The sequence below is a fragment of the Garra rufa genome, chromosome 19 (assembly GCF_049309525.1).
Source record: "Garra rufa chromosome 19, GarRuf1.0, whole genome shotgun sequence".
NCBI lineage: Eukaryota > Metazoa > Chordata > Actinopteri > Cypriniformes > Cyprinidae > Garra > Garra rufa.
The window spans coordinates 21,222,048-21,236,390 of record NC_133379.1 but is presented as its reverse complement, the minus strand read 5'-3'; the positions used below and the strand labels follow the sequence as shown (position 1 = coordinate 21,236,390).

General features: G+C 35.3%; 1 protein-coding gene across 1 annotated transcript; it reads left to right on the top strand.

Annotated features, from left to right (window-relative positions):
• The first annotated feature begins 707 nt into the window (after positions 1-707).
• On the top strand, positions 708-12,563 carry LOC141292660 (thread biopolymer filament subunit alpha-like). The gene is made up of 10 exons (XM_073824694.1): positions 708-1,253; positions 1,350-1,561; positions 3,618-3,678; positions 3,754-3,849; positions 3,955-4,131; positions 6,149-6,274; positions 6,365-6,478; positions 6,565-6,671; positions 6,745-7,055; positions 12,268-12,563. Exons 1-10 carry the CDS (start codon positions 723-725, stop codon positions 12,285-12,287), a joined length of 1,755 nt encoding a protein of 584 aa, XP_073680795.1. The 5' UTR covers positions 708-722; the 3' UTR covers positions 12,288-12,563.
• The last annotated feature ends 1,780 nt before the right edge of the window (positions 12,564-14,343 follow it).

The window sequence follows — 14,343 nt, the reverse complement described above, 5'->3', positions numbered from 1 at the left end:
TAAAATTTAATTATAATCTTCATTCAAGTGATGATGGATTTTGAAAGTCTGACGGTAACTTAATCAGAGTTGAGTATTACTGTAAAGTTAACCCTTTTAACAGTTGAAAACATTAGAAATCTTAAAAAGTAACTCAAAAAGTAATCAAATGTAATCAGTTACATTAATAAAGTAATTGAAATAGTTACACTATTATATTTTAAATAGAGTAACTTGTAATCTGTAACCTATTACATTTACAAAGTAACTGTTTTTAGAATGTTATTAAACACTAGATAACCTTGAATGAACATTCTATAAATGTTAATTGAAGAATGTTTGTAGAATATCTTAAAAACAATAACTTTACAGAATGTTCTGTTAGCTGGAAAAGAATTCTGTTTCAAACACTGACAAAAATAATAAGACTACATGAATATAAACTGAGTTTGAAAATGTCAATCATCATATTGTACTTTAAATGTGCACAAAGTTGCTGGAGGGTTGTATTTCTCTCAATGCCACATACCAAGGCTGTTAAGCTATCTAAGACATGTTGGATAGAAATCAGTGCCTGCAGGGGGGACGCTTGCCTGTCTGTCCGCCGGGACAACAGCTACAGCAAACCTTTTTGGGCGGGCCTTCAAAGATCTGGGTATTTAAAGACAAAGTGTGATCGAGGCATTCTGACTGAGCACCAGGACTCCTCGGCAAAAACCTGGACCCCAGCTCTGAGTGCAAATATGACAGAGTCAAGCTTGCGTATCAGTGGGGGAGCCGTCAGATTTGGAGCCACCTATGGAGGCAACCGTCTGTTCTCTGGATCCAGGGGCAGTGGAGGCGCTAGCGCAGCTCTGTCCCGTTCGCTCGGCTTGGTGAGAGGAGGTGGAGCAGGAGCCGGTTTTGGCCTGGGAGGAGGTTTGGGTGCAGGTTTCGGGGCTGGAGCTGGTGCAGGAGCTGGATTGGGCCTCGGCGGAGGTGCTCTCGCTCTCGGTGGAGGCCTTGGCTTGGGTGCTGGTGGAGCCAGAGCAGCGGGGTTGAGGGCTGGTGTGGCTCCACTCAGAGCCCGTCTAGGGGGCAGAGTGTTTAAAATCGGAGGCTATGGTTTCAACCCATCCTTCATCAGCTCTACCACTACGGTGGATGCAGGTGCCGGTCCAATGCTAAGCATCGACCCAACACTCCCATCACTAGACACGGTGCAGGTCACGCGCTTAAAAGAAAAGGAGGAGCTGCAGGCCCTCAATGATAAATTTGCATCTTTCATTGATAAGGCGGGTGAAATTCTCATTTGGAATTATTTTCAAGCATTTTCACAAACATCATGCCATATCAGATTAATTTATGATCAATATTACGTTGTTTCACAGGCCAGGTCTCTGGAGCAGCACAACGCAGTACTCAAAGCCAAGATTTCCATGTTTACTAACCCAGAGCAAGGTGGACCTGCCAGCACCTCCATCCTTCTGACCTCTGCCATCGGAATGTATAAATCCCAGATTGACAGCCTCACCGCTACTAAAGAGGCCATCATCGCTGAGATTGAGCACTATAAAGGCATTATTGATGATGTTCAGGCCAGGTGAGTCCACAGAATGTCTAAAGAAACTATGGTGTGTGCACACCAAAACTTTTTAATTATATGCATGATAATTAAATGTGACTCAATCAACGTCTTCCGTGCAAGTAAAAAAGCTGAAAATTTGCATTACGCGTTGTCGCACAAGCCAATAAGCGAAAAGCTTATTGACACATCCAGACATGTGACAGAAAATGGAGAGCATTACACAATGTTTTTTTGTTTTGTTTTTTTTTGACACAAAGAACATCCCGCAAGTAATTTAGAGCAATAATGCGATGCAAATATTCACTACTCTTTTTGGTGTGAACACACCATTAGTGAACAAAAGAGACTAATATTTGATTATCTAAAGTCAAATTAGTCTACACACAAATATCTGAAGAAAGCCAATGTAATTATTCACACAATTAGATCAGACAATGTGAAGGCAAATGACATGAATTGTGAGACGCTATTGCACAAAAAAAAATAAAAAAAAAATGACGCATTGGCATGCAAGTCAATAGGCGAAAAGCTTATTGACACATCCGGTTTGACATGTCCGGTCGTATCAGAAAAAGGAGAGCATTATTAAATTTTTTTTTCATGCAAATGACACAAAATACATCCCACAAGTAATTTATTGATGTAAACGCACAATATATGCCTCAGTCGCATCTTCTGCGCAAGTTGAAAAATGTCAACTTAAGGAGAGACACTGCAGGCAAAAATGCAGTTTTTTCATGCACCTATCAAGTTTGAGATTTTGTGCTTTTTGGCTTTTAAGTGTTTTTTTTTCAGACTAGTGGAAAGAAAACAAAAAAAAAGTGTTTAATAGCACTTTATCTATTTGTGTCAATAGATTTTAATTAATGCATATTATTAAAGGCTATTTACTCAAAATATTTTTTTTCTTCTACACTGACCCATAAATCTCCACTTCAGTAGCACTTAAACACACCAAACTTTGCATTTTTATTCCTGTCTATATCCTGAAGGTTTTTACAGAGGGATTTGTATATATATAAGTAGTTTTTTTCTGAATTATGTGGTGACGAAATGTAATACCCAAAATCCCCTCTTTAAAATCATTTGAAACCGACTTCATCCAGTGTTTAGATTTTTGTACTAGAAATGTATGCAAATTAGTGCATATTTCATTAAACAATGCCTCGTTTGCATATTTAAATCTAACGTTTTAGAAAACTTGTAATACAAATTTTTTTTGCAATTATCAAAGTAATCAATCAACTGGGTAAGTAAGACAATAACTATTAGTTAATTTATTTACCCTATTTACCTGCAGTGTCTCGCCTTAAGCAGAAAATTCACCAAGCCAAAAGGTGAAGAGCGTATTGACATATCCAGTTTGACAAGTCCGGTTGTATCAGAAAAAGGAGAGCGTTATTCAATGATTTTTTTTTCGTGCGAGTGACACGAAATACATCCCACAAGTCCTTCATTTTCTGATACAGCTGGACACGTCAAGCTGGATGTGTCAAGCTGTTTGCGGCAATCGCGTCGCACAGCACAAATTTGCTTCATTGCATTGACTTTGTATGTGTACTACGCAAATAATTAAATTCGCTTTTGGTGTGCACACACCATTAGAATAATAATGCGATTTGAATATTTACATCACATTTGGTGTGCACACACCATTAAAAAGACACTTCTTTCAAAACCATTTAAAAACATAATGACCCCAAACTTTTCCAAGCTACTTGCATTAAAGAAACTTTACCTGACAGCTCATTTTAGAAGCACTTTTATCTTTCAATAAAGTTTTTCATTACATTTGAGTACACATTTGTAATTATGTTCTACTGCTGCTCGACAATATTAGTTCTGCCTTCTTATTGGCACTTTGTGGTTTGATTTTAATACTCTCTATATGAATTGCCGAAGTAATTCTACTATAATGAGTATGTAACGTTTCTCAAATTAAGTCTTTATATCTCTGACCACCTGCTTAGGAGATTGTCACAGATAAAATATGCACTTTGGGTAAGAACGGACCAGACAGGAGGACAATTACTAATGTACCTGCACATTCTCTCCTTCTTTATTGTCTCAGATATGATGAGGAAACTGCTCAGACCAAAACTCTGGAGCTTGACTGGACTGCACTGAAAGAGGTATGAAATATACATTATCAGGAAGGTTCTTATAATCTTACAGATGACTGACTCTCACAAATTCTTTTCCATTAGGAAGTGGATAATCTCTACCTTACCATCTTTGAGTTGCAAACCACCATCGGTGGTTTGGAGGACCAGATTGCTCTCTCCAAGCAGGTGTATGATGCTGTGAGTCTGCAGGATAGCTCTGTGCCTTTATTTCAACAGTGTTAAAATGGATTATTAATTTCCCAATGGTCTAAGCTTGTGTATGTCTGTCTGCATGCGTGTTAGAAAGTGAAAGAGGTGAGAAACATCGTGTCTGGTGGTGTGAAGTCAGCAGTGTCTATCTCCGTGAATAACGCAGCCCAGGCACAGGATCTGACCTCAGCGCTGACGGAAGTCAAAGCTCACTATGAAGTCCTGGCTCAACGCAGCAAGCAGGATGCCCTCCTCTCAGTGCAGGACAGTGTATGAAAACTTTGCTATTTATTGAGAAGACTGTACTAACTCCCATTTAGAACATTATGTACTGAAACACTTTGAAATAAGGTTGCCTATAATATTAGTTAATTATTTTTATTTATAAATATTTATATAGAGAGAATTTAAATGTATTTATAATTAATTTTTTTCACATAGAATTTGAAAAATTATCTATTTAATTTATTATATTATTTTAAAACAGCATTTATTCAATATATAATATATAAATATATTTTCTAACAGTGTAAGTCTTTACTATCACTTATCAATTTAACACATCCTTGCTGAATAAAAGTATTTATTTCTTTCAAAGAAAGAAAGAAAGAAAGAAATTACTGACCCCAAAATATTATAGGTAGTGTATATTGTTACAAAAGATTTATATTTTAAATAAATGCTGTTCTTTTTAATGTTTTATTCATCAAAGAATCCTGAAAAAAAAAGTATCACAGGTTCCAAAAAAAAATATTAAGGAGCACTGTTTCCAACATTGATAATAAATCAGCATATTAGAATGATTTTTGAAGGATCATGTGACTGGAGACCGGAGTAATGATGCTAAAAATTCAGCTTTAAATCATAGGAATAATTTATATTTTAAAATATAGTGAAAACGAAAACACTATTTTACATTGCAATAATATTTTACAATATTACAGTTTTTCCTGTTTTATAATGTGTTGTAATTAAACATAACATTAAAAAAATACAATTATATTACAATAGAATATTTATTATTATGTAGAATAATTTTACATAGTACTTTGATATAATTTTATTATTATTCTAATTGAATTGAATTATTTTATTGCATTTACTCTAATTAACATATACATTTAAATTGTGTTGTGTATCATAAATGCAATTATAATAGAATAAATATTTTACTTAATAATTTATTATTAATTGGGTGGGTTGGTGGATAAATATATATAGAAATATATATATATATATATATATATATGTGTGTGTGTGTGTGTGTGTGTGTGTGTGTGTGACCCTGGACCACAAAACCAGTCTTAAGTCGCTGGGGTATATTTGTAGCAATAGCCAAAAATACATTGTATGGGTCAAAATTATTGATTTTTCTTTTATGCCAAAAATCATTAGGAAATTAAGTAAAGATCATGTTCCATGAAGATATTTTGTAAATTTTCTACCATAAATATATCAAAATGTAATTTTTGATTAGTAATATGCATTGTTAAGAACTTAATTTGGAGAACTTTAAAGGTGATTTTCTCAGTATTTCGATTTTTTTGCACCCTCAGATTCCAGATTTTCAAATAGATGTATCTCGGCCAAATATTGTCCTATCCTAACAAACCATATATCATTAGAAAGCTTATTTATTGGGCTTCCATATGATGTATACATCTCAGTTTTGTAAAATTTAACCTTATGACTGGTTTTGTGGTCCAGGGTCACATATGTATATATGTATGGTTGTAAAGTTGTAAGTTATTAACATCTCAGTTTAATAATTTAATATAATTTTATTAGTTTATTCTAATTGAATTTATTCTAATTTATTAACACACACACACACACACACACACACACACACACACACATATATATATATATATATATATATATATATATATATATAAATTGTGTATCATAAAATGCAGTTATAATATATTATAATAGATATATTATAAAAAAAAAGATTAAATAAAGTAAAATAAACGAAGATTGATACAGAGAAAATTTACTTCACTAAAATTTGCCAAAACTTCAATTTCCAAAACTATTCTTCTTAATATTATGCAGTTTTAATATATATAACCTTGTTGTAATGTGATGCCAAAGACTAATATTTACATTATTTAAAACTTTCCAAATTAATAATAACTTTAATGCATCTTTGTACAACTTCATAGTGAAACTCATTTAATCTTTTACGAACTGCCTCCCCCAAGTGGCGAATCCTTGTAGTGCAAGTCTGAGGCTAAGGTCAACCCACAACCTTTTCTCTTTCTTTTTCGGGCCTATATAGCTCTCCATGATGTCTGTATCCTCTCAACCCGCTTCTCAAACACTCACTTCAGCCAAGGAAGAGCTCAGAGTTTACAAACTACAGATTGACTCTGTGCAGAGGGAAATCGACAGGCTCAAATCTCTGGTAAGAACAGAAAGGGTTAAACCCCCTTAGATTAAAGTTTACCTTTTTCTTGGCATCCATGTGGATAACTGTTGTCCTTTCCATTGACAGAACCTGCAGTTGGAGTCTCAGGTGGATGAGGCAGAGTGTCATTCCAACTCCCACACAGAGACGTACCAGGATCAGGTTCTTACTCTTAAGTCCCAGCTTGATGATCTCAGAAAGGTAATATATAAATCGATGAAGACTAAATGATAAACACATTACTTTCAATGAATAAAAAGTGAAATAACATAGGGTTTTTTCTTCAGCAAATTACTCATTACGGTCAAGAATATCAGGAGCTTCTTGCCAGCAAGATGTCACTGGATGTTGAAATCACAGCCTATAAGAAACTCCTGGACAGTGAGGAGAACAGGTGAGGAGGTTTAACATGAGTAGATAACATTTTGCTCACTCAGCAATCACATTGTATCTGTCTCGTGGACCAGGTTGAAATCTGGAGGTGGTGTCACCGTGCACATGTCGAAGACTGTAGTCGGAGGAGGAGGAGCAGCGGCTGGAGGAGGAGGTCTAGGCCTGGGTGCAGGAGGTGCAGGCTTTGGTGGAGGTGCAGGCCTGGGAGGAGGTGCCGGTCTAGGTCTTGGAGGTGGATTTGGGCTGGGCGGAGGCCTAGGAGGTGGTCTTGGGGGACTTGGGCTGGGACTCGGTCTCGGTGGAGGACTGGGCTATGGAGCAGGTGGAGGAAGTTCCTTCGGTGGAGGGAGCAGTTACTTGTCCTCCAGCCTGAGCAGCAGTGCCTGTAAGTAGACTATTCATAAATGCTTTCATGCACATACAAACTCTTTAGATGTCTTAGGCCAAAAACTGGGATTTAAAATCTAATTTAAAGCCAGAAATAAAATGAAAGTTCAAGAACATTATGAATATTTTGAAAGATGAATGGAAGATGAGTGAGAATTAATTGATTCTGTTTTATTGTTAGCCACTAATCATATAATAATAATAATAATAATAATAATATGCTTAAGCACCTATTGAGTCCATTGGTTTTCTTCTTCTTCCACTCTGGGAGTCTATGGCAGCCCATAGAACCGCTTACTGAAAAGATATGAAATTTGACACATCGATAGCAAATCTGGAGTCTCTAACTCAAACTCTGTAGTGCCACCGATAGGCCAAATTTGCACTAATATTTCTGCTAATAACTTTTAAAGCATGAGTTCTAGAAGCAAAATTTTCTACGCAGATTCTTTGATGTATACCAAAATAAAAATTTCTAGGTCCAAGATGTTTCAAATTTGAATTATGCAAAAAATCTACTTTTTAAAATATATTTTCTGAACAGTTTGACCAAAAATGATAAGACTGATCTCATTAGATTTGGAGTACCATACCGAATCAAATGACACTCAGTTTTTCTGTGTCACCATTTTGAGCATGGACCGTTTTGTATTTTGTAGTAAAATGCTGTATTTTTGAAACTCGTTTTGTATCGTTATGAATTTTATAGAATCACTTGCCAGAAAGTTATGAAATGTAACAGATAGAGGACAGTCTCATCATTAACCACAGCAAATTTAGAGTCTCGAACTCAAACTCTCTAGCGCCACCAGTAGACCAAATTTGCACTCATGTTTCTGCTAATAACTTTTGAACCATGAGGTCTAGAAGCAAAATAGAAGCAAAAAAGAAATATAAAAAAATGACATTTTTGTTTTTATTTTCTGAACAGTTTGACCAAAACTCATAAGACTGATCTCATTAGATTTGGAGTACCATACCGAATCAAGCGATACTCAATTTTTCTGTGTCACCATTTTGAGCGTGGACCGTTTTGTATTTTGTAGTAAAATGCTAGCCTAGAATCTAGACGCGCCCCTAGCGGCAGCAAATTACATTTGCTTCTGAGGGCAGTCTAGTTACTCTCAATGCACTTAAGATTTCGAAAAAAATCCAAGATGTACCGGGCCAATCACAAGTCAGTGGGCGGACTTAACATGATGACGACTGACCTGCGACCATAAATTCCGTCAGACATTCTCTGGTTCCGTGAATTACACGTGAAAAACTGAACAGTATTTATATCATTTTTTACCTTTGATACACAGCCACGTCCATCTGTCCTGAGCACAAGTTCAGCATCCGGCTCGTGACATGTGAACGCGCTCTGGTGTAGTTTTGCATGTATACAACACTCATTGTTTACACAGTGCACAGAGATTGTGGGTATAGCGGCTATTCAAAATGGTAATTACCTGCGCTTATCCTGGTTGTTCAAACCCATTTAAAGCTAAAAGATTACGTTTGCTTGCGCGAACTCATCCGGGACTTTTCACTGATTTCCCCTTACGGCGTTTGTGTATTCTACACCAGAGCGCGTTCACATGTAACGAGCCAGATGCTAAACTCGTGCTCATGACAGATGGACGTGGCTATGTATCGAAGGTAAAAAATTATATAAATACTGTTCAGTTTCTTGGAAAAAACGATCGTTTCGTGTCTTAGGACATCAATGTATCGTCACGAGCCGCAGGGTGTAATTTGGATTTGTCTGTGCATGTTTTTGTTTACTTTTAAAGGTCTGGTGCAAATCTATGTCCATTATTTGGCTGACAGACTGCACCGGTTTTCGTTAAAAATCTTCGTCGCTCTGACTACGTCACCTTCTTCGTTGCTCTGATTGGTTGTAGCGCTATCCTGTTGCGTGGAGAGGGAGTTTGAAAGACAACCGTTTATCCCACCGCTCCGGTTGAGCCCTGTCTATGGAGAGTGCCCAGACCCTACATTTATGTGGGTCTGGCTTGTCAGGCTAGTAAAATGCTGTATTTTTTAAACACTTTAATGTAATGTTATGAATCCTATAAATTTTATAGAATCGCTTGCGAGAAAGTTATAAAATTTAACAGATAGAGGACAGTCTCATCATTAACCACAGCAAATTTGGAGTCTCTAACACAAATTCTCTAGCACCACCAACAGGCCAAATTTGCACTGTTTCTGCTAATAACTAAATTATTTTTTTTCTTCTGATTCCTTGGCTCATACCAAGTTGAATAAATAATTTTAATTTCTATGGTCAAAGAGTTTTCATAATTTAGAATTTTCTGAAATATCTACTTTTTTTAAACTTTGGCTCAGAAATTGGCTCAGATCATATTCAGAGCAGTCTGGCAAATAGTTATCAAAAGCTTTTTGATATTTCAAATCATTTTCATGAAACGCACTAATGGATTTGACAAAATTCACACAAAAATGGACACGAGGCTATATCTTCAAAACGCTTTAACGGATTCAGACCAAACTTGGTACGTGTCACAACAAACCTGAGGGCACACTTACTGGTAAAAAGATATAACATTTGTTTTTATATTTTCTGAACAGAATCTACTTTTTCAAAATTGAACCATAAGGTCTAAAAGCAAAATCCTTTTTTCTTCCCATTCCTTGGCTCATACCGAGTCGAATGCATACCAATATTAAAATGTCTACAGTCCAAGATTTTTCGCAGTTTTGAACTTTGTGGAAAATCAATTATTTTGGTCAAAAAATATTTTTTTTTGACATTTTTGTTTATATTTTCTGAGCAGTTTGACCAAAAGTCATAAGAGTAATCTCATTAGATTTGGAGTAGCGTACCAAAATCAAATGATACCAAACTATATCATACGCTTTAAGGTATTGTTATGAATCTTATGAATTTTATAGAATCGCTTTCAAGAAAGTTATTAAATTTTACACACAAATAGAAGAGAGTCTTATCATTAACCACAGCAAATTTGGTGTCTCTAACTAGCTCTCTAGCGCCACCAACAGGCCAAATTTGCACTTATATTTCTGCTAATAATTTTTGAACCATAAGGTCTTAAAGCAAAATTATTTTTTTTAAGTTTGCAGCACTTCTTACTAGAGCTGGGCGATATGGCAAATTTTTTTCAGTCGATATTGATAATTATCACAATAAATGTCAAATCTTTATAATTATATCGATCAATTTTAAAGGCAGATTTTTACTCTCGACAGTTAATTATTATTTATGGTTTATTGTCAGAACAGGACAATACTTTCCTAACAATAATCAATTGAGGTAGAATATATAAAACGTTTTTATAAAAAATAAGAACTGTAAAATGATACAACACTTGTAACATGGCTCTGACTGTAAATGCAGAGTTAAAGTGATTAAGTATATTTATCACTCAACAAAAACAAGAATAGACAAATCTTTTCAGCATGCCAATCCCTTTGTGCAGCTGAATTAACACATTTTGTAAAATGTTTTAGCTGTCTGACAATATAAATAGTAAAAAATAATAATAATAATGGCTCAGGGCTCTACACTTACTTTTCTTGCTAGGAGCACTTGTGTTCCTAACTTAAATTTAGGAGCAGTCAAAATTTTAGGAGCACATTCTAAACAGTAATCGAAACTCTTATTAAAAAAATTAGCCTTCCTATTACGAGGTGATCTTTGATTCTTCAAAGTGATTTACAGGGGAATTTTGTTTTTTACCTTTTCATATGTTTAATGAGGCTCAGAGGTGAGTGCAATCAAAATCATAAATTCATGTTGAGATTAATGTAAAATCTATAATATAAACTTTTGAAAACAGAAATATTAAAGATTTAAATAACTGAACAGATCTGCCAGCAGGTGGCGGCAAGACACTGATTTAATTACTGAATCATATCAGTCATTTGATTCGTTTGAACGGATGGTTCATTCGGGAATAAAGCGAGTGACTGTCTTTATGAATGGGACATTGAATCGTTTCACTAGATTCGTTTAAAAACGCACGTTCATTCATAAACGAAACACCGCTGTGTTTGAATGGAGATGCGCGCAGTTGTGACTTGTTTCAGACTACTTTTGACGACGAAATAAAGCAAAATCAGGAATAGTGTTGTAGTCAGTCAATGTAAGTCACTTAATAATAACTTCTTGTTTATTTAACTGCTGTATTAGATCAATATCTCATTTACAAACCACCTTAAAATTATTAAAAGCTGTCACTCATCTTAGTTCGCGATATCACAAAGCTCTATTATAAACAACGACGCTCTCTTTACTGCACAATCAGTCTCTTATTTACACTCTCTCTACACTTTATGAAAGGATTCGTGAGATCTGTCTCTGTCTGTGATACATTACTCAATGTTGCAAAAACACGTAGAAACCTTTAAATCTCCGCTGAGCGCAAACACGAATATGCTGATCGGGTCAGTCGCACATGGTGCTCCTAAATATTTTTTTACAGTCGCACGTACTAACTTTTAGTCACAAATGCCAGTGAAATGGTTGCACTAGAGCCATGTGGCTGTAAACTAAATACTGCATGCGGCATCCGGAAGTGCAGGCTGCAAAATTACGCATAGTGCGTAAACATTATCGAGCACTTATCGAACTGTCATTATCGTTTTATCGGGGGGAAAAAAACTATATCGTGATAATTATCGTTATCGAATTATCGCCCAGCCCTACTTCTTACCAAACTTGGTATGTGTTATAATCAGCATGACCTGAGAGCACATAAGTAGTTTTGGCACAGTACCACCTACTGGTCAAAAGATATAAAATATTGACTTTTTCGCTCATAAATACTGACCAGCTTGGCCAAAAATCACAAGATTCTAAATGGCAGGTCGAATCGAACAGTGCCTTCCTATGTTGGCCTTTTTGGGTGCTGGACATTTTAAGTTTTGTAGTAAAATTCTGGAAAGCTATCATACTGCAGAGTTCAGCTTCAACCCTAATCCAACACACCTGGACCAACTAATCAAGGTGTTCAAGGTGGCACTTGAAATGTATAATATTTTCAGTTCATCTTTTCCTTCAAATTTGTGTTGAAATAGAAAAGCAATTTTACTACTGCTTTTAGACTTTAGGAGTCACACTAACATGCTGTGCGTCATTGAATCACATCTCGAATGGTGAAAATGACATTCACAAAGGAATATTTTGCAGTGAAATGTCACATTCGCTTGTAGTCACACTTTCCATTGTTTTCACTCAGTGTCATCCACTGTTTACTGAAGATTCACAGCCTCCACTCTTCAAGCCACAACAGAATGCTGAGCTTCCACATATGGGGCGGCGAGGACGCTTCATGAAGAACACCTCCAATAAAGTTCACACGTTATGACCGCAACATCACGAACATTTCAAATAAAAATGATGTTTAAAATAAATGACGTTCGATCTGTACCAATTTGAACACCAGATCAAAAGGTCTGTATTGTATTTCCATGCATCACTTCTTGCTACAATAAAAATAAAAGAAATTCCATTCTGGTTATTACCGAGGAAAAACACAGTGGTCTTTAATCTTTCCATGTAATAACATGAATCACATCACAGTTCTAATAAACATAAATTAAATTAAATGAATAATATTATTTTCAAAAAAGTCAATAACTTTTTATGATAACACTTTACAATAAGGTGTCATTTGTTAACATTAGTTAATATATTAACTAACATGTACGCACAATGGACAACACATTTATTAGACGTCTTATTAATTTTTTTAGTAGTTAGTTAATAAAAATAGTTGTTCATTATTTGTTCATGTTAGTTCACAGTGCATTAACTAATGTTAACACACCTTGTGATTTTAATAATGCATTAGTAAATGCTGAAATTAACATTTAACATTAACAAGAAGTATTGCTCATTCTTAGTTCATGTTAACTAATGAACCTTATTGTAAAGTCTTACCAGTTTTACAATAAAGTTAGTTAATGTTAATTAGTAACCATGAGCGATTACATTTTTGTTAACATTAGATAAAATAATTGACTGTTCATTATGAGTTCAGGTCCATTAAATAATATAACTTTTAAGTCTAATAATAAATTAGTAAATTGTTACTAAAATATCTATAGACATAATTAAATATAAATGTTTTCTACATATTGTTAAATAAATATAATTCATAAAAATATATCTAAGTTTTATATGAAACAGCAACAGATGGCCAATGTGCTTATCAACATAAATTCTAAAACAATAAAACCCAACATAAGACAAAGGATGTTAAACAGGGCATAAAAACAACAAACGACAGAGGACATCACAAGTTGTAGGCTAAAGAGAAACGATAACGATCTGTTCCAAAGCTTAGGTGCCTCTAGTCTAGATGGCTAGGTTTTATATTTGATTTGAAAAACTTTCATAAACTTTATAACATATTACATGGACTTTTATTTAGCTATGTGAAGGTCTTTGTCGACTGTTACACCATTGTTGTAGTAGAAAACAATTTTACAAGACGCTTAAAAAGCGGAAAACATACCCACACACCACCTACGGACTCAAATGTCATAAACCCGAAATAATGAAACACTATGCTCGAATTAAAACCTACGTCTTGCAACCATAAACTAGCCTTTATTAGCTGCAACAGACCTTCCAACGTATTAGTTCGTTATAAAATCAGACTCGGCCTTTGAAATCACATTTTGCTCCACTTGAAGAAATAACACCCAGATTCTTGTTTGCAACAGTTTGTCGCCAAATGCTAATTAAAGGGCTGCATTTCAAAGGTTTGACATTTTGTATGACAGTTAACGCATGTAGCGAGCAGACTTGAAGCAAAAGTTTTCACCTCTCTGTGTCTTATGTGTTGCTGTGGGTTTGTGGTGGTCTCTTCTTGGTGTCCGGCACGGTGTTGCACGGATGTGGTTAGATTCAGTTTGAAACAGGAAACACACGGGTTCATACTGCTCTCATTAGTCCTTCATCTCACTTCAAGCAATATCCATCACAATGGAGACGGACTGAGAGGCCTCGCTAAAGGTAACCGCTCACTTATTACCACTCCTCAGAAATCAGTGACTGACTGAAAACTGCGCAACGTTTATTGTATGAATTGCTTCGGAGCAGAAAGCTTTTTAATAACCGAAGTAATATGAGGAAAGCTGGTTTTAATGTCATCAGGTAATTCTTCACTATAAATAATCTGTTATGAATTAAAAAAAAATCGAAAGAAATAAAACAAAGCAAGAAACGTACGATAGTTAGTAACATGCATCCTGTGGTTCAGGTAGTTGCTGATGAAACAAAAAACTCAGGCTTCTCATACACTGAG